This window comes from Colossoma macropomum, unplaced genomic scaffold (genome assembly GCF_904425465.1).
Source record: "Colossoma macropomum unplaced genomic scaffold, Colossoma_macropomum, whole genome shotgun sequence".
In the NCBI taxonomy this organism is placed as follows: Eukaryota; Metazoa; Chordata; class Actinopteri; order Characiformes; family Serrasalmidae; genus Colossoma; species Colossoma macropomum.
In genome coordinates, this window is record NW_023494785.1 from 34,928,263 (window position 1) to 34,954,355 (window position 26,093).

At 38.7% G+C, this 26,093-nt stretch overlaps 1 protein-coding gene across 3 annotated transcripts in view; it reads right to left on the reverse strand.

The window, feature by feature from the left end:
- The window catches only part of LOC118822975 (guanine nucleotide-binding protein G(olf) subunit alpha), a 71,750-nt gene that overhangs the window by 32,158 nt on the left and 13,499 nt on the right, over window positions 1-26,093 (reverse strand). For all 3 annotated transcript variants that reach the window (XM_036592319.1, XM_036592327.1, XM_036592337.1), the window contains exon 5: window positions 16,397-16,494. In XM_036592319.1, coding sequence (XP_036448212.1) covers window positions 16,397-16,494 — 98 coding nt within the window. The remainder of the gene's footprint in view (window positions 1-16,396; window positions 16,495-26,093) is intronic.

A 26,093-nucleotide genomic window follows, 5' to 3' on the forward strand; every position in this document is an offset into this window, starting at 1 on the left:
ATGGACCCTTTTTATAGCAGAGGAAGGAGACTCGTGCGTGGATATGAACTGTTCGTTTTTGTACCTCACATAAAAAGTTACCGGCACAGATGGATCCAATATGGCAGCAAGAGCCCTTGCCCAACACTATAAACGTCACTGTATGTGCCGTTTTGACACTATTTTAGAAATCGTGGAATAAAAATGGAAAGTGCTTATGGGCTATTTTTGAAAAAAAAATGGACAGTAGGTGGAAATGCAGAATTTTTGATTCCCATGGGTTTCTGCCCGACTTCAAAAATTCTCCCAGTTACATCATGTTTTTTCTAAAAAAATTCTTTGTCAAGAAATTGTTCAAAATGATTTAAAGTCTCTGATTATATATTTCAGTAAAATCTCTACACTTACAACAAATGTTTACTTTATTTAAACATGCATTACAAAACATACTACTAGAGCTGAAAACACAAATCCCGATTACACTTTCGTCTAGATAAAAATATAAATGTTCCTTTTTGAAACACACATTGCAAATCATGCTACTAGAGCTGAAAATACAAATCCTTATTACACTTTGGTCTACATAAAAAATATAAATAATGTTTATTCAAACACACATTACAAAACACTTGTTTTTTTATAAAACACTACTAGAGTTGACAGTACACCTTGGTCTAGATAAAAATGTTTTAATATGTCAACCAACCTGGTGGATCAAAGCCTCTTTTTTTATTTTCTCCTTCCGCCAACAAGTTTGCATTCAATGGTGTGTTACTTGTAATTATCCGCAAGTTTCAAGCTCATGCCTTAAAAAAAGGGGTGTGCGACTGCCAAGGTAGGAACGTTTACCTCCGCCAAGCTGGTTAGAGCTGTTTATTCCAACTGGTGGGATTGTGATTTCACTTCTGATAAGAGGTCACAGCTTTTAACAAATGTGATATGTGGCTTCCTTCAATAACATTCCCTTTGTTAACAAATTCACCACTTTTCCAATGCATCCATAAATAGTCAGGCTTTGTTTCTCAAATGGACTGGTAGGTGATCCAAAACATTTATAGAAAAATAATCTGTTGTTTTGCCTTTTCGGGTGGAAAATTTTAAGTCAGCTGTTCTCTCCAAGACAGATTTAACTCCCCCGTCTTTTTTCACGAATGTCCCTATGCCCTGCACCCGTTCCTGGGGCCCGGATGATAGTGGCGAGAGACAGTGGGAAGGTGGGCCTGAACCTCGAACACTGCAGAGGGACAAGAGGTACAGCTGACAACAACATGGCCACAAGAGGCACGAAGGCAGGACACGAATACCGAACTCCACCACCCAGGCCCTGCCTCCGGTTCCTTCAGCGAGGCCGCTAGACTACACCTCACATTCGATCCAGGTGGCCGAGCTGGAGAGCAGGGGCGGTGACAGGGAGGCGGACCAACAAACTCTCTGTCCCTCTCGGTTCAGGTGCTCACGCTGCCCCTAATGAGTGCCAGTACAGCAGCTGCAGTAGCAGAAAAGACTGTGGAGCTGAAAAGCTTGGTTTTAAGAAAAGGACTGAAAAAGTCTAGCTTTGAATCCACTGAAAAGTGGCCAGCTTTGGTTGGGAGTTGTTTTGTTTGTTTGGTGTGGAAAATAAAAGAATAATGGCTACTGCAACTCTGAACCCTGCCTCCGAACTCCTTCTTGCACCCGGGGTAGCACACGGTGTGCTACAGTCCCCTTTAGAAGAATGTGTGAATTCATGCATTTGTTAAGCAGGAACGCTGTACAGTTTTTGTGAGTGGTTCATTGTTGTCTGGGTGCCAGTAATTGCATCACAAAAGGCAGGGCTGCAGCAATCAAAGGTGTGATAAACCCTCCGGCTTGAATAATTTTGCACTTGCAGCCAACAGCCAACAAAACATGCATTTTTTTTTTTAATTCCTTAGGTTTTAGGGGTGCATATGACAAATTCTTCTCCAGGCAACAAACTGCTCCACAGCCTGAATCTTTCTGGCATTTTGGCTTTAAGATCCACGATATCCAAAACGTTTACTCGTAGCATCCCGGAATGATTCCAGGAAACTTGGAATGCTACTTGTGCCCCTTGAATAAAAGCATACGCTCCAGTAGTTTGACATAATTATGTTGCCAAAGGTCATGAAACCAAATTATTTTGTGTGATGAGTTTGGTGAGAATATTCTTTTCACAAATCACATTTTCCCCAAATGGCTGGGCCCTGCCAAAAAGCAGTTAAAAGGTAACTTTGGTCTGACATCAATATTCTCAAAGAACAGTGGAAAAGTCTGCTTGTATAATCCATTTAATGTAAAAACAAATTTCATAATGAAATCTCCTTCAGCCAGTTTGCTTACCCTAGGAAAAAACCCTGTGGATGGTATATATTCTCCCGGTTTCATGGTAAACAGGAGTTCAGAGTTCATATCAAAATACAAAACAAGCTCCTAAAATCGATCCAGCAAATTGTACAGCTTTAAATGGCCGTAAGCCACCGTAAACACATCTACAAAAATGATGGAAAGCATGGTTTTTTGGAATTTTTTTTTAACTGCCATTGTACCAGCGACATATTTAGCGACCAGCGACGTTATTGATTAAAGTAAAATAAGAAATTAGTTTATTTTTACAAAATAACAGTTCAAAAAAGTCATGCATCTGTTATTAATTCTGTGTTTATTTGATTTGTTCACTGTCCTAACTTCCCCCGAAGAGTCTGCTAATGCTCTGTTGAGCTGGACTGAAATTAATGTTTTCTATATACAATTTCACCTTTCCTGTTGCTTAAACCTAAACAAAGTTGTATTTTGAGTATCAGTGTTCACACTTGGTGAGAAGCCGCTGGCTTTGACCTTGTTTTTCAAATGTATATTGACGAATCCAGTGAATACATCCTTGGATTTTTGTTCAAAATGCCACACTTTTTTTTCTAATCACATAGCCATGTCATAAACTCCTTTTGATCTTCTTGGTACAATAACTAACCATTATGGCCCTTTCCGCATGTCGCCTCCTCATCGGCATAGATCCTACAACGTATGAAAACTCATTTGTTTGATTTATTGCACATTTAGGATAAAACTGGGTAAAAGAGACCTCTGGGCATGTAGATTTTGATTCTAGCGATTCTGAAATTCTCTGAAATCGTTCATGATCACAGTCAAACGCCCTAGTATTTCTGTTTTATGTTTATGGCAATAAGGATATAAACTTTTAAAATGTAAATAACACATTTTTTCATCATTGGCTGTTTTGTACAGCAAGAGAACTGCATTTGTCCTACCTCCATACAGCGCATCTTTCGGGTAGATTTTTTCCGTAGTATCACAGAACATCAAGGCATTTCAGGCAACTGTGAAACAGACACCCATAAAATTCCGAAACGGTGTCAGTCTGATAAATCCGTCCACGTAGAAACATCCAATTTTTTTCCGCCAATGTTCAGTGCATGCTGAATAAAGCTCAAAAACTCCACGGAATACTGGAATTTGAATAGTTTTCATAAAATAACACAGTCCCATTAAAGCCAGACATTGGTCAGGCAAAAAGTCTGTTCTAACATGCTTAGGGCCACGCTGGCTATGGTAATATGCTGATACGGGTCAATGCCTGCAACTGACAATACACGTTCTCTAAATAATATGCATGCTTTCCTTAAAATGAAGTCATTTAGACTGTACTTTTGACCAACAAAGCACACATTCACTTCTGCTGTGAAAATAATGACGAAAATAGCCCATTTCATTCATCTCATTTTCAAAACCAAAACTCTTGGGCAAATTGACTAGTTTAGTTTGAAAGAAACCCAGGTTGGCTATGCCAATGGGTGCTTTACAAATGGTCTGCAGGCATCTGTGACGTTTGCCTGTTACAACATAAGACCAATTACAGCTTTGACAGTATTTTACTTTGCCGCAGTAACCCTTTTGTTTGTCATGTGAAAACATTCCTCAGATCTACAAAACTCACATTCAGACAGGGGTTGCTGTCTGAATATCCCACAGTCTGTGTGAATTTCAATGGGTCCTTCCTGAGACCCTGACATCCTCAATAAAAACATCCTTGTTAGGTCCTTTATTCGTGTGTGGAGTAGAATTTAATAAATTCCATACATCCTGTGACAGTAATCCATTGTTAGCTTCCAGGGTCTTGTCAACTAAAAACATGATGCACGCTCCTACTGTTGGCGAATTGGCTGTGTTGGAAATGAAAGCACTTTATCTTTCTTGAGCGATCCCAATTGTTGACGTATCATTTTCATCGGAGATGCAAATGATCTCCGCTAGAGCTGTTGTTGATTCAGGGTTGATTGCGCTTCTCACAGATTCCATATCAGACTTGTACATTGACACTTTTAGGTCCATCAAAGAGTTTATCACCTCTGCTTCACCCCCAGCAGAGGTTTTGTAATTGCTTATAAATTGATCCACAATGACTGGCTTTTTACAACAATCATGGCCCTCTCATTCAATTTTTATAGTCTCGGTTACACGAAAAGAGCTCCAACACCTGTTCAATTATTAGTCATGTTTAGAGGTGAGAGGCCCCACCACACATGGCCCTGTCAATCCAAACCGCGCAATAACATACCATTACATTACGACATTACATCATTCAAATTGTTTACAACTTTTTCCCCGGCAGATTTTAAAAAATCTTCCCACGCTGGTGTAGAAATGTACTGCTCTATAATGTGTTTAGTGTTGTGTTATATGTCATTATATTCAGTATTGTGTGTGCCTGTACTGTGACTGTATTTAGAACATTCCCTTCTGCCTATTCTTGTTTATTCCTACATGGTCATATCTGTCACACCTGTCACTTGTCATGTATAGGCTGGGCTTAATCTTGGCATCCAGCTATAAAACTGCGTCAGCCCTTTGTCTTACGGGCTGGCTAGGTGTCTGGTCTCCGTGCGCAAACGAATAAACTTCACTTCTCCACATTCAGGCTGGTTCCCCTGGTACAGTTATGGTTTGGATTCTTCAAGTGGTGCCGTTATCCGGATTGGACATCTCATCTCTGGGTCTTTCATGTTAATGCATGCTGCCTTCAAGGCAAAATAGGCCTGTGGAAGTATAAACGTAAGAAGTAGTTTGATGCAAGCTTTATAGATTTATTTTTTATGCTTGAATTGGTCTAAATCTCTTGCAGATTGTGGCTTACTAAATGTTGAACATGTCAAACTGACTGGGTTTTCCTTGCCTGAATACCAAGGAGTATCCATCCACAATATTTAATGGATTGTGTCCTGAACGCTGTGTTTTCTCTATATTCAATATGACAAATGGATTTTGATCAGTGCTTTTGCATGAAGATTATCAACGATGGCTAGCTTTACTATAGGTTCCCAACAAGGGCTTCATAATCCTATTACTATTTATCATCAAGTCCTATGTGAATGGTTAGCCTAATCTGATGCTCCAAAAATGACTAGTATGGTTCTAGCATATATAGATGAGAGGAACATGACTTGCTATATTTGTTAGATTATCTACATTCGTTAGGACACAAAGCATTATAAAAAAAAAGGCCAAGATTAATCAGTCCTCTGTTCAATATTTAGGACAGCTGGTTTTACAGACTCAGGAGTCAATTTTACCTGACTGTTGTGCCACAGTGTGCTATTTTATTACCTGATACGTTAGCACAGCTGCAAGCTTTTCTGGGGTTTGTGCAATTATTGACGACCTTGAATTGAGGTTTATGTGGAAATTTGTTTAACCACTATACAATCTAACTAAAACAGAAAATCAGAAACCTGAGTTTCAGCTAAATGATGATCAGTTATAAGCTTTTCATTCTCTTAAACCTGCATTATGCAGTGCCCTAGGTCTAGTGAACATGGAGCTACCGTTCACACTGTATGTTTCAGCATCACTAAGGTTTGTGTCTAGCTGTTTAACTTAAAATCATGACAAAGAGAGGTCTATGTTTTACTACTCTGCTAAAATAGACACGGTTACACTTGGAGTGTCACCTTGCTTGAGAGCAACCCAGGCAACCTATCTGTGTGTTTTAGCTGTTTGCTCCTATTTTTATGGATCATGTTCTCACTGAAATGTCCACACTGAGTTTCCTCTTTGCTCTTAAATGACAAGATTGTTTCAGTGACAGCACAAAGGTGGGGTAACTGGCAAATGCTAATGTTGTGTTATTCACAGATGGTTCTTCCCACGTCCTTGATGACAGACGACAGGATGGGCTGTCGCAAAACAGTATGTAGAAATAGCTACAGGTAGATTGCCGGATCACCTGTGTTCTTGCTAAAGATTTTAAAAGCGAATGTCTTGTCATGGCAAATGCCACAATTACGGCTTGATTAAGAAAGCTGCAGACATACATGTTATGTCTGATAGTTCTACTGCAATACTGTCAGACTTCATCTGAAGCTGTTGCAGCTGCTCAGAAACAGGTGTTGGATGCATAAGAACTTACAAAGGGGGGTCACCCTATTGTCTGAAGACAAAAGGTTAAGATGCATAACACTCAGCCATTAGGGCCAAAATGAGAAGGTCCATATCAAGTCTTCCTTACCACACCCTCTGCTCTAAGATGTAAAGGAAAAACAATGGATACATGTGGTACCACCACCTGCTAGTGGCCAGGACCCATGTTAGGTAGGAAAAGAAGGTATCCATTACAAGGGCTAAAATCAAAAAGTTACCTAAGGGTGTACGAAACGGTTTGCGTAATAAAAACATGATACTGCTGCTGTGTCTGTGTGTTTTGGTTTTAATATATGCCCAGAGCAGACCTGAGACAGGGACGAAGGAACAGGACATGAGACGGGTTCCTGATTCGTGGTCGAAGAACTGACATCAATGCCTATCTAGGTCTCCTGACTCTGCCCTGCAGGCTGTTTGGACACATCAACACTTGCTCCCTCTATTCTGGAAGAGAAGATGGCTACCACTGCAACAAGCTGCATGATAAAGGACTGTTTATAACAAAAAGGGAATAAAGAAGAATGAAACCTGTAGACAAGGCATGAGCTGACTACTGAGTTATGCTGGACATGAAACTGGGGTTTCAGTATCAATGGAACGCTGAATTTAGGCAAGCTCTTTACTGAGCACTTCCTATAGATCCCGACCACATCCGTCAAGATTGGTGAGTGCACAAAAGATTGGATGAGACCAGAACCCACATGCTTGGAATAAACATCTGAGAGACCTCTTAACTGTATCAGGATTATCTGGAAAAGGCCTATGGCATGGCAACTGGCTCTCAAACCTTTGTATTGCAGAACCTGACTCAAACTCAACAATAACTGTGTTCTGAAATTCAGGGCCTGAGCTAGGGACTTGAATAACCCTAGAGAGAGTAGGCAATAGGCTTATAAAAGCAAATGAGTCGGATCTATTACTAGGTGAACATGTACCTTTAGACTGTTAAAAGAAAACAGCCATTTGAAAGAAAAATAAAAATGGGAAATAATAATGAAAGCTCTTGATAAAAATGAGTTCTGAAAACAAAATATGGGCCTGCAACTACCCGTGCGGTGAATGTATGTTTGTGCTTATCTGTATCCAGTTAGAATGAACAACTCATGGTCAAAAGTTTTAAAGCTCTGGCTGCACAGAAAAATCTGCAAAAAATCTGCAGTACATACAACAATTCATGAGTACTGTTATTCTATTATCTACGTGTGTTCTCCACGTTTCAAAATTCTATTAAAAATCACAAGAACAATTTTCCTAAAAACACACACACATTGCACAGAAAATCAGGTACATAAACCATAAACAATTTTTTCCCCAATATTCTAACACTACTACTCTGATTGGTTTTCTCAGAAAACAATATATCTGACCGAAACGTTACTAACTTCTTTCCTGGATTAGGGATTTGATGTGACGGAAGGGCAGCCCTTGTGCAGGGTAGCCTCAATACGAATTAAAATTGCATCTCTGACTGCTGTGTTTGCTTATGCACCAAACAACAGTTCTGAGTATTCAGTCTTCTTGGAGCGAGTGGGTGGGGTGCTGGTCAATTGTCAGTGGACTTCTGTGCTAGTCATGGGTTGTCTGTAATGAACACAAAGTTCAAACACATGGATTGTTCATAAGTGTACATGGTACCAGAGCTCCTTGGGTCAAAGGTCAATGATCGACTTTGTTGTCTTTTCATCTAATTTGGAACCATATGTTCTAGACACTCGGGTGAAGAGTGCTGAGCTGTCAATTAAACACCATCTGGTGATGAGTTAGATCAGACGGCAGATAAGTTTGGCGTTAAGACGTGGTAGGCCCAAGCAAACAGTGAGAGTGTGCTGGGAATGACTGGGAGAGGGCCCTGTTTGGAATGATTTTAACTCCCACCTCCGGAAGAACTTTACTCATTTGCCGGAAGAGGTAGGGGAAATGGAGTCTGAAAGGACCCTGTTCAAATCCTCCATTGTGGAAGCAGCCAGGCATAGCTGTGGCCAAAAACTTGTTGGTGCTCCACAGGGCGGTAACCAAAGAACCCTCTGGTGGACACCGGTGGTGAGGGAGGTTGTGAAGCTGAAGGAGGTATGTTAGGGACTGGTCGGCCTGCAGGACTTCCGACTCAGCAGACAAGTACGAACACGCAAAAAAGGCAGCAGTGGTGGCGCTGGCAGAAGCAAAATCCAGAACACAGGAGGAATTTGGAGAGGCCATGGAAAAAGACTTTTGGGTTGACTTCAAGTAGGTTCTGGACAACCATCCAGTGACTCAAGAGCAGTGTGGCTTAACTTAAGCCGTAGTTAGCATGGGTGGAGAGACTCTAACTACGAGTAAGGATATTGCCAGTTGGTGGAAGGAGCACTCTGAGGAACTCTTAAACCCGAGACACATGGCTCCCTCACGAGAATCAGGGCCAGAGGCTTCTGGGGTGTCAGACTTCATTTCCCTGATGGAGGTCCCTGAAGTAACTGGCAAGCTCTTCAGTGGCAAGACATCAGGGGTGGATGAGATTTGCTCAGAAAAGCTTAAGGTTCTGGACGCTGTGGGGCTGTCATAGCAGACAAGCCTCTGCAATGTCTCATGGACCTCAGGAACAGTACCCCTGGACTGGCAGATCGGGGTGGTGTTCCCTATTTTTAAGAAATGGGATCAGAGAGTGTGTACCAGTTACTGGGGTGTCACACTGCTCAGCCTCTCTGGAAAGCAGACTCCAACTGACAGTTGAACCTCAGATTGAGGTGGAACAATGTGGACTCAAACCCTTTTCACCCTTGCACAGACTGTTGAGGGGGCATGGGAGTTCATCATCATATACTCGGCAATAAGTCAAGCTTGTTTAATGTGGGTGTCGGACTCCACTCCTGTTTGTGACATTCATGGGCAGGGTGTCAAGGTGAAGCCAAGGTCAGGTGGACATTATGTGTGGAGGCTGGAAGGTGGCGTCTCTGCTTTTTGCTGATGATGTCCTTTTGGCTTTATCACATGAATGCCTCACTGGAGCGGTTTACAGCTGAGTGTGAAATGATTGGTATGTCGATTAGAACCTCCAAGTCTGAGTCCTTGGTCCTTGCCCAGAAAAGGATGGCATGCCCCTTCCAGGGAAGGGGAGAGGACTTGCCCCAGGTGGAGGAGTTTAAGTATCTCAGGGTTTTGTTCACGAGTGATGGGAAGAGGGTCCATGAGAGGGGACAGCCGGCAGCAGTAATGCAGTCACTGTACCATGCTGTAGTGGTGAAGAAAACATAAGACAATGCTCTCTGTTTACCGGTCAGTCTACATCCCAACCCTCACCTATGGTCATGACTTGTGGGAAATGGACGAAAGAATGAGACTGCAGATACAAGCAGCGAAAATGAGCATTCTTCGCAGGGTGGCAGGCTACGCTCTAATTGATCGGGTGAGGAGCTCAGTCAACCAGGAGGAGGTCAAAGTAGAGCTGCTACTCCTCCACCTTGGGAGGAGCCAATTGAAATGGTTCAGGCATCTGATTAAGATGCTCCGTGGATGTCTTCCATTAGAGGTTTACCAGGCATGGCCGACTGGGACAAGACCCCGAGGTCGTCCTAGGACCGGCTGGAGGGACTTTCTCTCTAAGTTGGCCTGGAAGCGGCTCAGCATCCCCCAGAATGAGCAGGAGAAAGTTGCGGGGGACAGGGTCATCTGGGATTCTCTGCTTTCCACTATTGCTATTAAGGCAGCCTAATAAAGCTATATTTGAAGATATCTAACAATATTTTTTCGGTTTGCAATGAATTGTTTTATATTTGTGATGGATTCTCTTACAATGTGTTCACCTCTCTAGGTGCTGGAAAAACCGGGAAAAACCCTGGGAGCAACCTCTACATGGTACTATTTTCATTTCACACACAACTATATATCCAAATGACAAATGAAATTGAAACTTTAAATTCCTAGTAACTAAAAGTTTAAAAGTTTACAATTGCCACAGAAGAACTCACTGAAATTACTAACAGTAATCAATACTGTAACTGATAACCGTATAACCAAAGACTAACATGAAAGTTTAGGCTGTGAAACTGACTGCAGGAAAGAAAATCACCACAAGTATTACATAAAAGTGGTCTTAATGCAATACTGCTCGTGTTCATCCTGTTTTTTATAAATGTATCCATAATCTGATTTTCTGTAATTTAATACATTTACCTTTCATTGTATTCTGATTATGTAACACTTTTTTCCGTTACTCATTCTATCCATGGACAGGGAGCTAGTGTAAGTGTGTGAAAGAGTGAGGAAATTCAATGTTCCAGTGATTAGGTGTGGGTAAGCTTTTTAACTTTTTCCTATCCCACACCCATGAGTTCTGTACTTTCTCTAGCATACAAGCAAGCAATCCGTTAAGAATACACTGCAATAATCAAGTCTATTTGCAGTAAAGAGGGTCTCCGCTACAGAGTAAGAAACAATGGGACAAGAAGATTTCTAACAGGTGTATTTCTGTCACTTAATACATCCCACTATTACTCACTACTTTTAAAAAGTAAAATCTGTACTTTTTACTCACTACATTTTCAAAATAGACTTGCTACTTTAGTTTTAACAATCTCTTCATCTATTTTCTCTCTCCATTTATTTATGTATTTTTTAATCAGGCAATTGTATTCAGGCACCTAATGAAGCTCAAATCGGTGCTGTGAAGGGGGGGGAGTGAGGGGTTTACTGATTGTAACTGAGACTTGTACAGTGGATAGAGACTAGGTGAAGCTGAAGTTAGCTTCATTTCCTGTTCCACCTTAAATGATTTAGTTATGTTCAGACGCCTGTATGGATGTTACTTCAGTGGTCGAAGTCATTACAGGTAAAACAAATAGACAGTAAACGTGTTTCATGCCTCCTGTGGCAATATGCTGCAACGATGATAAGGTTAACTGTTAAAAGGCTGACGTGTTGGTTTTCGTTGTCTCCGCACATCAGCCGTTTAACTTTCATGTCGTATTCATCTGGGTCTGCCCGCTGTGGCAGTAACCTGTGTTTTCTATAGGTGTCAGTTGTCTGATTTTAATTTAGTCATCTTCTCTGGACAGAAGTTGCGTCTGTGCTGAGCAAACGCATGCTTTATAGTGAAGGTGCCACAGTGTTGGCTGTGTGAATCCAGCTTTCTGATTGGTTGCCACTGTTTTGTGTCAGGGCGCAGGGCGATGACTGCAAGGCTGTTAGGAATAGCCTGTAGCTAACATGTCCCACTCCAGCCCAGGCCTAATTTAAAAGGAATTATTTAATCTGATGTTCAGTATTGACTGCTAAAATAAAAATCTACATTTTTTCCTTAGAAGAGAGTCCAACAATGTCCATCTCAAACATATGAATGTGTTTGGGTGCTCTAGATGAGTAGATTTTTGTTGATGAGGCATGCAGCTCTAGTATAAACCATTATGTACGCTCAGTTTGATGGATGTGTACCTCTAACCTTCAATAAAAAGACATTCTGTTTAAAAAATGCAATTAGCAATGATTGTTTTTCTACTTTTTGTACATTTATGAGCATGTACTTTTACACTTCGACTTGAGTAAAAAAAAAAAATCTTCAACTTGAGTGTGTTTTTTTTTTTACTAGATTACTGTACTTCTGCCACCTCTGTCCATCTCGTACTACACAGGCACTCTAGTGTTTATTCATTGCCTTATTACTGTAACCAAGCATATTATTACATCTGCCATGGTAACCTTTTTTTTTTTCCTTCCTAGATTTATTGACAATAATTTCTATATAGACAGTCTAAAGAACTGAAGCTGTGCTCAACTTTTCATACTCCCCTAGATAAAAGTTACACTGTCTAGAAGGAAGAAAATGCAGAAACCATATCTGCACAGCCCACAAAATTAAATAAAAAAGGCATTAAGCACAATAACAAAAAAAAACTATAATTGTCAACATTTTCATGTTTTTAAAACTGGTAATTTACAATTACATATTTAGGACATCTGGGACATTATTTCCACCAGAGGGGTCACAAAGCCTTAAGGTTTTTTCAAACCAAATCACAGCTTTGCAAACAACACAAAAATGTAGTTTTGAAAACACATACACACACACACATACACTAATAATAATGCTGTCTTTCACATCAGAGCTCAGGATTTCTCTTAGCTATAGGTAGCCAACACCGTTGGTTACTCCAATTGAACAGTTGGCACGTAAGGTAGAGCCACCAGAACCATGGGGGAAAGCAAGCATTTGACCCATCACTATTCAAAGTACGGCGGTGATGACAACACTTTTTGAATAAGTTCAGGATGCTTATATTAAAAAGAAAATCTCATCAGACATGATGTGCAGGTTTCAATAACCACATGAAAAAACTGACCAAACATTCAACATTACAAATAAAAAAAATACATAAATACTGTTCTGTTGGCGTTTTCCAACAAAAGACAGCACGTCACTGTGACATTTACTTATCTGTAACTCACCAGCCAACTCATTGTTGTGTGCATAAAGTAAAAAAAACAGGACTGGAGTTTCAGACAATGGCTCAGAGCAAGATCCCACAAGAAACCACAAGTCATCACCTCAGTGATGTACAAAAAACCTCTGAAATTTCTCATTTTTAAAAATATAATTGAGAATCAAACCTTAATCTATATTAATTTATAGGTTTATCTGTTTATAAGTTTATTTATCTTCAAGATTGTCTGGTAGAAAAGCAAAAAAAAACATTGCTGACACCAGGATATCCTACTCAATATTTGTCTGGTTTTAAAATGTACAGTGTCCTCCAGATTTATTGGCACTTTTGGTAAATATGAGTTGGGTTTGGTGTAAAAAGAGTTAAGGTCATACACAAAAAACACAATTCCTGCTGTGATATGTGGTGTTGGGTCAAATACGAGATGACTGGGTCACGGACGGATCTTCCAGTAGGACAATGATCTAAAACTTTCAAATCTACACAAAAAATTGCTCACTGCAGGGGTGCCACTAACTGTGACACATACTTTGAGGAAAAAAATATTTAAGTAAAATATTCTTAAATTTACGTGAAATTTTCTTAAAATAATTGCACCTCACAGAGTTATTTCAATGACTGTTTTTATTCTCTATTTAACACCAAGGTGATAAACAACAAAGACATTATTTTATAGCCTTCTACATTTACTAATGGTGCCAATAATTTTGGAGGTCAACATAAATGTTGCTATCAGCTTTTACTGCAATTCTGATGACACAACTATCAAGGAGTTCATGGTGCGATGACAAAAATCACCCCAGAGAAGTAACAGAATATAGCTGGAGTCACACCTTAATGTTACCATACACATTAGTGCTTTAAATTTAGTAAGTTTCTTTCTGCTCCAGACTGTTTGCCACCCAGCATGCTCTTATTTATTCTCTGAAGTAAATACAAATGAGAGTATTCTGATGCTGCAGGAAACTTGTGTGGACTGCACAAAGAGTTCAGACTGACTGCTCCCTCAAATCAGATAGGAATGGAGTCTAGCAAGCCTAGATGGAATCCGGTGTGCAGAGCTGGCAAAAACATGTTGCTGGCAACAAGTTAGCAGTTAGCTTGATAAACAATCATTTGTTTCTCCATGGAAGTGCAGGGTGGTATATTTTACATTTGATACAATATTTTGAATATTCTTTGCAGCCATACTGTCTTTATAATTAATTTTTAAATCATTTCCAATATTTACTGTGCTGATTCTTATCCTTAAAATACATTTGAATGATTATTTTTAGTAAACTGCCCTTTAAAATCTTTATCATTTGTACTTATACTAAACAAATGAAACCTGAAACTTTAGACTTTTTTTTTTTACTACCACACTTTGCACTATGCTTGTTAAGCTATCACAGTCACAGATGCACTGATACCACTTTTTCCCTTGTAATACCAACACCTATACCTGATCCTTAAATATATGCTGATACCGAGTACCGATACCAATAATAACTCTATCCTGTAAGTCCTGATATTTATACAATTACATTTTTAAATACTTTATTTTGGTAAAATCTATGTGTCACAAATAAAACAGCTTGACTAGATGGCTACCTATTTTTGTTTATTTACTATATATATTCATATAATTAGCTAGACACACTAGCCCGGGAAGCGGGCTTTTATGCTAAAGGCTAAATCAAAACTAAAGGCATTACGCAGAGGGTGTGGCGGTTCCTTCCACACCCTCAATAACAACCTACACTAACATTAACATTAAGCTGAAAGTCTCACACCTCCAAAAGTGGTGGGGCAAAACATATTATCTAAAAAAAAAAAATAGATACTACTCCCTTTTTGTGTTTAATTTCAAAACGTTTTGAAGGTTGCAACATTTGTATTGCTTTGTGATTGGTTACATCATATCTCTGACCTTGGATTTTGTTTTTATTTTAGACCAAAAAAAATCCCTAAAAAAGAAGAACACAGCTGCACAATCTTCAGTTCCTATGCTGAGAAACACTGGATGTACTACGAAGTTCCACTGCAGTACTCAGTACATAAATAGATTTTTGATCTGCTACTTTTATATTTCTATTCAAGCTGTTTTGGTGAAGGTACTTTTAGTTTTTTATTTTATTTATTTTATGCAAGTATCAATACTTCTACTTAAGGATTGATTTAGGCTACTCTACCCACCTCTGAACCTGATCTTGAACAGTGTCAGTGTTTGCTTTGATTCTGCTTCAGTAGGTGCAGCCTCAGATAGCAAACTTGGTTAACTAACATCTCTGAAGAACATCAGGCTGTTTTCATACCCAGCTCATTTTCTAAAGATAAATAGAGACGCTTATCGTCTATGTGTATTTACATTTAACCAATCAGGTCGCTGATGTTGGCCAAAAAAAACGCTCCACAATCCATAATGAATTATTATTTTATTGCTCCCATAATCAAACGCGTGTTATTATATTATTGCTTGTCTTTTTTACAGGTGCCCCCTGTGTGGGAACAATATGAGCATTTGTAAAAAGTAACATGTTAAAGCAGCAGATTGTGCAGACAGTACAGCAAAAAGGTGCACTGGAAAAAAAAACGTGCTCTGGTGTTGAATTCCCTTGTGAATTAGAGCAGTTCAGCAGTTTAGTGTGGACCTGAATACAGGCGGAGTGTTCGCATGTCAAAACGCAACTAAAGAAAAAGTTTCACAGGTTTGCACCATCCACGGCAGGTCTGAAAGCACCTCCCAGCGGAAATGGAGATTCTGATTGGCTCTGCCGCCGAGTTTTACTCTGCCTGTTCGTGCTGGTCAGCGCTTCATGTAGTTTTAGGAAAGCAGACGTTTTTATGTGAGCATCCAGACCTCAAAAAGAGTGGCCACTATCCTATACGTTCCACATGTGATTTAATGTATAAAAAATATGGTATCGCTGACCATAAACAAACCAAACAACAACTTTTTAAAAGTGTGACAATGATTCACAACTCATTCTATCCTGAATAAAGCGGGACAGGTACAGGTATGTTCTCTGTTCTAGTTTATAATAAAAGAATGCTACTGGGATGGGCTATTTTATGGAAAAATCATTCTCTAAAAATGATCAAAAATACAGAATACGTTATGTATTTTTTCTGCAACCATCCTGCAACCTCTGAAGTCAACCTCATGAGAACTACTACACTAAACAACACAGTGACCTACAAATATGATCTTTTGTTTCTTTTAGGCTTTTGTTTGTTTTATACATGGTAATGTATAAAAGCATTTTGCAGGTGAAGCACTTGCCCTTAAAAAAATGTATGTATAATGTATAAAAAATAAATGTAAAATCAAATGCATCTGAGATCTGATGTTCATATTACACACTAATTTTCCTTTAATTGTCAGCATCTATCGTTGTGACACAATGACATTTTTTCACTTGATCATCATGACAGGAAAATGCAAGATCATAATAGCTATACGTGTGTAAGTATAACTCACTTTATACTTACACACTTTTCAATGCCCTTTTACAGCAGTAATATCGCTTTGGCCCGAACTGCAGCATTTTTAGAGAATATTCAACGATTAAAGACAACAGAATAGCACTTACTAACGTGCACAGTCGATGAGCTGGTATTCATTGGACCTCTCATAGCATGCCTTCACTCCTTCATCATCCCAAAGTTTCTTGGCATGGTCAAAAAACTCCTATAGGGAAGATATGAACTTCTGTAAATAGCAAATTACAAAATTATATAAATAGCAAATAATCTCTTGTTAAATCATAATACAAAAGTTTTCAGCCAATATATTAATGCATAACAAAAAATGAAGTTGTAGATATTAAAGATGGAACAAAAATGTTTTTATGCAAATTGTACCTGGTGTAATTATAAAATGTTGCTATTGGTTGGCAAGATTTCATGCAAAAAGTTGCAATCAGGGTGAAGGAGACTCCTAAAGTTCTAAAGAAAAAAAATTATTAACCCTCCTATTATCTTTGGGGTCAATTTGACACCATTCAACGTTTAATGTCTCTAAATAAATGATTTATTTTTTATTTTTTTATTTTTTTGGATTTTTACCAAATTATCTCCCCAATTTAGTCGTCTCCAATTCCACCTGCTAGTTAGGACTCCCTCAATTACACGATACTATTAACGCTAGGAGGGCGAAGGCTAACACAGGCTTCCTCTGAAAAGCCAGCCGCTGCATCTTTTCGAACTGCCGCTCACACAACCTCATTGGACAGCTGAACGCGCTCGGAGGAAAGCGACAACCGCCAGATCTGTTACGTCAGCTAACAGATGCCTGCGCTGACTAGCATCACGTTAAGTGATGGGGGGAGGAAGAGGGGCCATGCCACCCACCCAGAGAGCGAGGCCAACTGTGCTCTCTTGGATTCCCGGCTACGGATGGCTGTAGCATCACCAGGGATCGAACAGGGATACACATTTTGTACACATCAGTATTCTTTGAGGTCAATTTGACGCCAGGCTGTTTCAGCTGTACACAACAAAACAAATATCAACATTTTCACTCCTCATTGATGTTGGATGATATTCAAGTCACTATAATATGTAATTTTATATTCTTCAAAAAACTTCCCTCTGCTTTAGGGCCCCTTACCTAACAACCATAACATAACCTGTAGTAATGAGAGAACCGCTGATAATTCACATAACATGGGGGAGGGGGAATATATTTCCCAAGATAACTTTGATATTTCCCAGAGATTTAAATAGCTGGGGTCAAACTGACCAAAAGGATAAAAGATGTTAGTAAATTTGAGGACAATAGGAGGATTAAACAACACTAAAATGGAAAACTTTTGTTTTGTTTTTAATAGAAACAATGCACATTAATCAACATCATTTCATAATGTAAATGTTTCAGATTTATCGAGGCGGCTAATTATCATCCTTGCAGTCCCTGGAAAGGTTGATGGTATGCAAACAGAAAGTTCATGGAACCACAGCTAATTGTCCTCGGACAAGTGTGCTACACAAGATTTCACAGATTAATTTCAGACTAATGATAGGGAAGCTATAAGAAAAGCCAGTAGAAGACTTGCAGAAAAACCTGAAAGCAGCTGGAACAGTTACACAATTAAGAGAAAGCAACAAACTTCACCACAATCATCTCTGTTCACACATCCCATGCAAATCTACTCAGCTACAATAATACATACTTTAACATAATTAAGGCAAGGCTAACATCCACCAACATATTGTAAAATATACAATGCCTTGCAAAAGTATTCAAGCTTTTTAAAAAATCATCAGATTCATTTGGATTACAAACACTTAAACAGGCTGTTACAGCCAGGAATTTTGGTTTCAAAATCAATGTCATTTTCAAAAAATAAAAAAAGAAAACTGTCACTTGCATAAGTATTCAACCCCTTCAGACAGTACTTGATAGAACTGCCTTTTGCTGCAACAACAACTTTGCACACTGTGGGAGTGATTTGGCCTTTGAAGAACATTCACCTTTTTGCCTTTGGCCTTGTGATTGGGATCAACATGAGTTGAAACATGAAATTTCTCCCAAGCTTTAGTTTTTGTTAGTAGACTGAAGCAGGTTTTCTGACAGTATCTCCCTGTATTTTGCACCATCCAGGCACCCTTCAATTTTAACAAGATGCCCAGTCCCCAGTGAGCACAAGTACCCCCACAACATGATGCTGTCCCACACTTCACTGTTGGGATGCAGCTTCCATGGCACAGGGGTTGAAAACTGCAATTTTTTAAATACTTAAGCATTTTTCACTTAGTAATATTTGTCACAAAGTATTTTCACATATGTCACTTATGTCAGGTTTTACATAAAACCAATATTACTTTCCATGAATTAACTGTCTTTTAAAGTAAAATATGACCCATTACATAACATTAAAGTTGTCATTCCTAATCCAGACTAATCTGATGATTTAAGGAGGTTAAAATCTTTTGTAAGGCACATTAATTCATTAAGCAGAAAACACAATAATTGAAATGTCACATGTCCTGCAAAAATAACAAATGTTCTTCCTAATAATGGGCGAATACTGTATGCTTGAGGTTGAGACACAGTCTTTCAAAGACACAGTCTTTCATTTGGAAATTCTGATTTGAGAGTAACTGGAATTAACTTGGAAACTAACAGAACAAAATTCAGCAAACAGGATGCAATGTTGAATGGTTTAAAGAATGGCTGGAACAAAACAAGATTTAAGTTAATCTGGCAAATACTGAAAAAGCTCAGCTGAACCTAACATTGGGACAGTTTTATGACACTACCCATGATGCAATAGGCTACAATTTTTTGGCAGATGAAACTGTCAATAATAAAGTACATTTGATGCAGAGTTTTTTCTTCGCTTTGCCTTTTTCTTTATTTTACAGAACTGTTGCATAGAAGTATCAAAAAAGCTTGGCTGTGATCTATGGCACAAGCTGAAGGTGAGTTGTGATGTTATTTATGATAACACACTCCCTCATGTGCTACTGTCTAAATAACATACCTAAAATCTGGCCTGAATATTTCAAACAGTCAAGTATTAGTTACACTGGTATTCGTTTCTCTATTCAGTGTTCATAAGCTACTTTCATTTTTAAATACAAAATTGTAACCTTAACTACAATAACTTTCACCAGCAAAAGCCTTTAGATAAAAACAGTGATGATTACATATATGGAAAATGTTAAAAATGAATAAATTAAAGCTGGTTTAGCTGATCTCATAAATTCATGCCAGACATCCCAGTCACCTCACCTCAGAGCACAACAACCTGCGCTGCTTTCCATGTGGCCAGTGAAGCTAAAAAAGCAAATATCCTTGAGAAGTAACATATGTGTGATTACTTTGAATTATTAGATGATAAGAAAAATAATCGGTGCAAAATGTGTGATAAGAGGTTGAGATACCACAGAGACTCACAAAGTATAGTGATACATATTGAAGTACTGCTTGGCTACATGTCATGGCTACACATCAGCATCATTTAAGTGCAGTGAAGTACAAGTGAACAAGCCTCTGACTCCGCTTAGTTATGTAACCACTTCGGGCAATAAATAAGTAAATTAAAAAAAAAAAGAAAAAAACTTGCTCCTTCTGTATGGAAGGGGTATTCAATTCCAGTCTTGCAGGGCCAATGTACTGCAGTTTGGTGATTTCCCTCCTCAAAATATAAAAATGTAGGAGTATCAACATGTTCCCATGACGTTTCTCACCATTTCTCAATAAATGTATCTACTGCTTTCTTTCATTTACATTTAATTGTCCTAATCCATCACATTTTCATGTTGTACAAAAACATGATAGTTAAATAAAACTGTGAAAAACAACTGCATTCAGCCTAGATAACTGCAATCATCATAAATAACTGATATAATCATAAATAATTGCAATTCGACAATTATGTAATAATTATGACAGACCTACATACAATTTAGTAATGTCAGCCCAAATGTTTGTTCAAATCCATTACTGTTCATTTGCAGCCTCATTGCAAAATACCGTTAACAGTTTTTTTATTATTATTTAACCATACATTTTCCCTGTTAACACTACTGTTTGAGCATATTTACACCGATCAGGCATAACATTATGACCACCTCCTTGTTTCTACGCTCATTGTCCATTTTATCAGCTCCACTTACTATATAGGTGCACTTTGTAGTTCTACAATTACTGACTGTAGTCCATCTGTTTCTCTGCATACTTTGTTAGCCTCCTTTTACCCTGTTCTTCAGTGGTCAGGACCCCATGGACCCTCACAGAGCAGGTACTATTTGGGTGGTGGATCAATCTCAGCACTGCAGTAACACTGATGTGGTGGTGGTGTGTTAGTGTGTGTTGCGCTGGTATATGTAAATATATATAAAGCATTCCATGTATGTGTATTGCCTGCTAGGAAAGAATTCAGTTAACACAGGCTTTAAATGTCATTTATCCATTTCCCTAAAATTTGGTAACATGGTTAAACAAAACATTCTGCACATTTTAGAAAAAACAGCTCATATAATATATGATTTGGCAGCTGGAGGTCTAAAAAAATAATACTTTCTGAAGGTTAATCGCTTACTTTTATTAATTCTTTGTCAAAAAATGACAAAGAAAAAAGTAAATTTTTAAAGAGGCCTAAAATCACATCTATGCATTGAAAAAAAGTGTAAGTAATGGTTGTATAAGTAGATTATTTGTACAGTAATCTTCCTTAAACATGAATTTTCTGTAATCTTTTCAAGGCTGCAACTTAAATGGAGGTCAATGAGCCAGAACACTTGTGTTGATTCTGCCAGCTGTCAAAAAAATATATACTTAGAAGAAAAAAATGGTCTCTGTGGCCACCCTAGCAGAAAAAAATAAATAAGCGGACCACTTGACATTCATTCAAGATGGGGGAGTGTCTCTACTCAAGGAAAAGGAGCCATACCTACTTCCCTTCACGTTGCACATCATCCACAGCAGAGAGTCGAAAGTTGCAGCTTTGCTAGTAAGCCACAAACCAAAATTCTAATAAGACCCAGTGCGACCCGGTTTGTTTGGAAAACAAACTAGGTGTGAAAACAAAGTCCAAACCCAAGGTTTTTGTGACATTGTAACTTTTCATCTGGTTCAGTTGGTTTTACACTGCAGTGGCAAAAATGCACCAAATTATGTACATGGGTGGGCGCACAAGATTACTGACAAAAAAGGACCCAATATATGTTTTTTTATTTTAACTTCCACTAACCAAGTAGAACTAGTCAGAATATAAAATCCAAATCCATTCCTCAAATACACTTGTGATAAAACATTTCATATCCATTATGTTGCCTGAAAAAAAAGAGATGCTTAATGTTTACATGTATCGCAATGAGACCAATTAAAAATAAGCCTTACTTGATCTCTACTTCCATTTTGTGACAATTTGAATTTAACTGATCAGGTCACTCATGCTTGGTCCAACCTCTCAAAAATATATTCCACGTTCCATGTGAGAAAATCAGATGCTTTATCATTGTTCGTTAGGAGCAGCTTGTGTTGCAAGAACAATATATGTCTATTAACAGTCAAACATTAAAATAGGCAGATTATGTGGACAGTACAGCACTAACATGCTGCTAGAAGAAGAGAAAAACATGCTTTGTTGTCGAACTCCCTCACGTGTGCGGACTAAAGTAAAGAACTGAACCAGGGCTCTCCTGGAAGCAGACCGAGACCTGTGATTTTTGCCAGACCACGGTTCATTTGTATAGTGCGCACCTGAGTACAGGTGGAGTGTTCACACCACAGCACGAAAAAAACCCTTGTGCTGTTAATCGAATAATCTCTGACTCTCATGCTGCTCGCATGGACCACAGAGTATACTGATGGAGTAAAAAACTGAGAGGCTGGCAACTTATGTTCTTAAGCAGAACTTGGCTGGTCAGCTAGCTAACAGGCTAAAAGATAGCTAACAGCCTAAAGAACTCAATCATTAATATCACAGGCTTGAATTAAAGTACTTACGGAATGATTAACTGTAAAACGGCAGCATAAAAGTCTAAAAATTGAATGGAGGACACACTTCCAATGTTCATGTTTCAATCAGAAGTCACGTCAAACCCAGGCTGAATCCCAATGGCTCCACATTCCCTAATAAATGTGCTAGCTATGAAAGTTTAGAAAGTCTAGCCTCTACAGCCAAAGAGTGCATCACTTATCGAGTATAGACGTGGCTGAGTCCCAAATGACTATTTCTTAGCTACATTTTGCACCATTGGGGTGCAGGATCCAGTATTTAAATTCCTAAGTAGTGCACTATGTAGATAGCAGGGAGCCACTGGAGATTCAGCCTCAGAATGAGAAGAGGGGCACTGCTGGATTGGTGCCAAATAAGACTTGTGGTGGTAATTTGTTGACCAAAAAGTACTTATAAAGTTCTCCTCATTCAGTGGTCCATGGTTGCTTGGCAACGATACCATACTCTAAAGGAACTACATTTCTTGGCGGAATACTTATTTATGTCTATTATCATTAATAATAACAAATCATTTTCTGAAAATTTCTGTATTTTATCATATTTTATGTTGGCTGCCATTTTATAAAAGCATTAAGCCACTTAAGGCTGTGCGTTACTGCGATTTTATCACAGGGAAGGGAGTTTTAGGCACTCCACTTCATGTCGTGCCTAAGAACACCCTTCTCTGTGATAAAATTGCAGTAATGCTCTGCCTCTTGTGGATTACTGCTTTAATAGATACTTCTGATTAATACTGAACTTTCATACAAATACCAGCCTACAGCTATTAAAGTATATTGATAAGTAGGCCACTAAGCTAAATAGTGCTTGGGAATACCCTCGAGCAGGACATAGGCTGGGGGCACAATGGTCATGTATGGTGGCCTCCTAATGTCTGTGCTTTAGAGTAGGGGTTCTCAACCTTTTCCACCACAAGGCCCACCAGTTTATAACGATAAAGCATAGCGGCCCACAGAAAAAAACACATTTAACTTTTTATTTATATACAGTTTTAAACTATTTTTCTTTATTTCTTCTTTGTTTTCTGCTTACACTGAAAACCACTGAATTGGAGCCTGAAAAAGATCACATCGTCTATTTCACTTCCATCACAGAAACAAAAATTTGCATGTTAAAAAACATAGCATGTTAAAAAAACGTTTGCAGACATGTCAAAAAGGGGGAAACATAAAAAAGGTAGATGTAGATGTGGACTGTGATTTGGAGCTGCAGTCCATCGTGTTTCCACTGAAAATACTCTTGTGGCTTTCCCACAGGAGTAACTTTTTGGTCTGGAGATGTCTCTTTAGTTTTGAGGGTTTTAGCACTCAACTGAAATAAACCACACTCCACTCGGTGGGCTTTTGGATTAGCATCGCAACAATCAACAACAATAATAATAAACCTTACTATCTGCTTTTTCGTCATTAGTTTATCAATCTGAGTTTAATTACTCAGGTCACAGATGCTTGGCCCAAAACCAAACACATTTCTTCGCTATTATTTTAAGGCTCATCTATCGTTTTTATCAGCTGCAGCTCGAGCTGCAGGAACGACATGAGAGCAAATGAGTGTGTAAAGAGTCACTTGTCAAAACAGGCAGATTTTGCTGACAGTACAGCGCCGACGTGCTGGTAGAAGAGGAAAGCAAGCTGTACTGATGAATTCCCTCATTTGTTCATAAAATGCGTCCCACCAGCATTGAACTGAACAGGGTTTGGTTGGAAGCAGACTGAGACCGGCAGGTTTTGCCAGACCGGTTCAGCTGTTACGGTCCCGACCTGAATACGGATGGAGTGTTCACTGTCAAAATAGAGTGAACTACAGAAAAAAGTTTAATAGGTCCACACCGAACAAGGCAGGAGAAAGCGCCCTGAGAAACCTCTACTTTTCTGGTCAACTGTCTGCACTGCACACCCGCAGCTGCGTTGTCTCAAACTGAAGTTTAATTAGCCTGCGACTGTGATTTTTTTCCATTTATACGTCTCTACTGGCCCTCTACGAACTACTGCATCCCTCCGAGTACAGGCCCGCGGACCACTAGAGGGTGCTTCACGACCCACAGGTTGAGAAACCCTGCTTTAGAGCACTGGATGTGCTATAGCAACAAAATTGGCTGCTGTTCCATTTTATTTCCCCTAACAGCGTTCAACTCTTGCAGAGGAGATACCATAAGCCCATAATAAGAAAGATGGCTGTTTGCAAGATAGTACACAGTGATCTCAGAAAATGGAATACATTTTATAATACAGCATAGTCAGACAAGCTTTTTTGAACTGTGTAAGACCAAGACTTATTCTGTAACTCCAGGGTTAGAAGGTTACTCTCACAAAATCCACAGAAATCACTATTCAGATATAGCCAGTGTGACCCTTCAAACAGGGTTGTAAACTGTGACAGTTTTGCTTGTTTTTTGATAAAGCAAGTGTATTAAATTTGAAAACACACGTGCCTTAATGTTAGCGTGTTGTCAAGAACACGTTTGCAACACAGAGGAAAAGCAGAAGTAGTGCAGCTGTAACTAGGCTGAATGACTTGTGTTAGCTAGAACCAAAAACAAAACAATGAAAAATATAGAAGACGATGAGTCCTCACCATCTACCACTACAGAGGTCAGCTCTAGCCCAGGGGTGTTCATCTCCAGTTTTCTGGCAATTTGATAATTCCTCTTCTCAAACGCACCTATTAACCCTGCCAATTAACATAGCTGAATCAGTTCTGTTTAAGTAGAGAAATCAGAGGGATCTCCACCTTGCACTCTTTTTACATGCTTAATGGTGCGTTGCTTTCTGAAAATTCTCAGGCCGGCACTCAGCAATAAAATAAGCAAGATATTATAGCTGCTTAAATCTTTTTATTTCATGCAGACATGTTTTAGCTCATGCCGTCCTCAACGCCATGCAACATGTTCTATGAGAATTAAGTGGAGAAATCACAAAACTGTGCTAGCCACCGGAGACAAACCTCCTTTAGCATTAGCATTTGCTCAGTAGCTCATCTGAATGGGCTATGGCAATCACCATGACCAAAAGGTAATGTTTTTAAATGTGCACCTCTGTGAGCTGTTAAATTCATATTTAATACTTAATCATAGTTTTTCTTGTTTTTTTTTCCCAGGAGTACAGTGCCACATTACTCTACTGATATTTCTCAGGCATTCTTGTTGAAGGCCCTCAAAATGCATTTGTAGACTTTTAATAATCATCTTGAACAAAACCTTGTTTATCTAAAGTTGTACTGGAACTCTTTATTACTGACATGCATGGCTGTCACATTATCATGATTTTACGATTGCATCTGGATCTAAGTATGAAATACATTTTAAAAAGTTAATTACATGACTGGAATATCACATTTTATTGTACATATATAAAGCTGCTTTGTTTTGTTATCATCTTGAGCACCCTCACAGCTCTTGGTAAAGTTCACAGCTCTCTACAGGACAGGTTCTTGGAAGTTTTTTCATTTTTACTTAAATACAGGCCACTTCATAAATGTTATGTTTAATGAATACAATTTTAAGAAATAAGAACGTTATTAAAATTCTGCAATTATAGCATTGGTCTCATTTTTAAAAATGGGATTGTGGTTAAATACAGACCATTTCAGCATTATATTTATCATCAGCCATGCTGATTTCTAAATATCTGATGCTATCTAATTGCTAGCAAAAGTTCATATTGGTCAACCCCTACCCCAAAAGTAGTTAACTGTACTTCATTTGTCCTAATATTTATTGACCTAAAATGGGGGTACCAGGCAAGTGTTAAAAATTCCTAAATTAGCAACAACATTTAAAAAATACACAAAAAATAAACTACATTCTGTTTTTTTATCT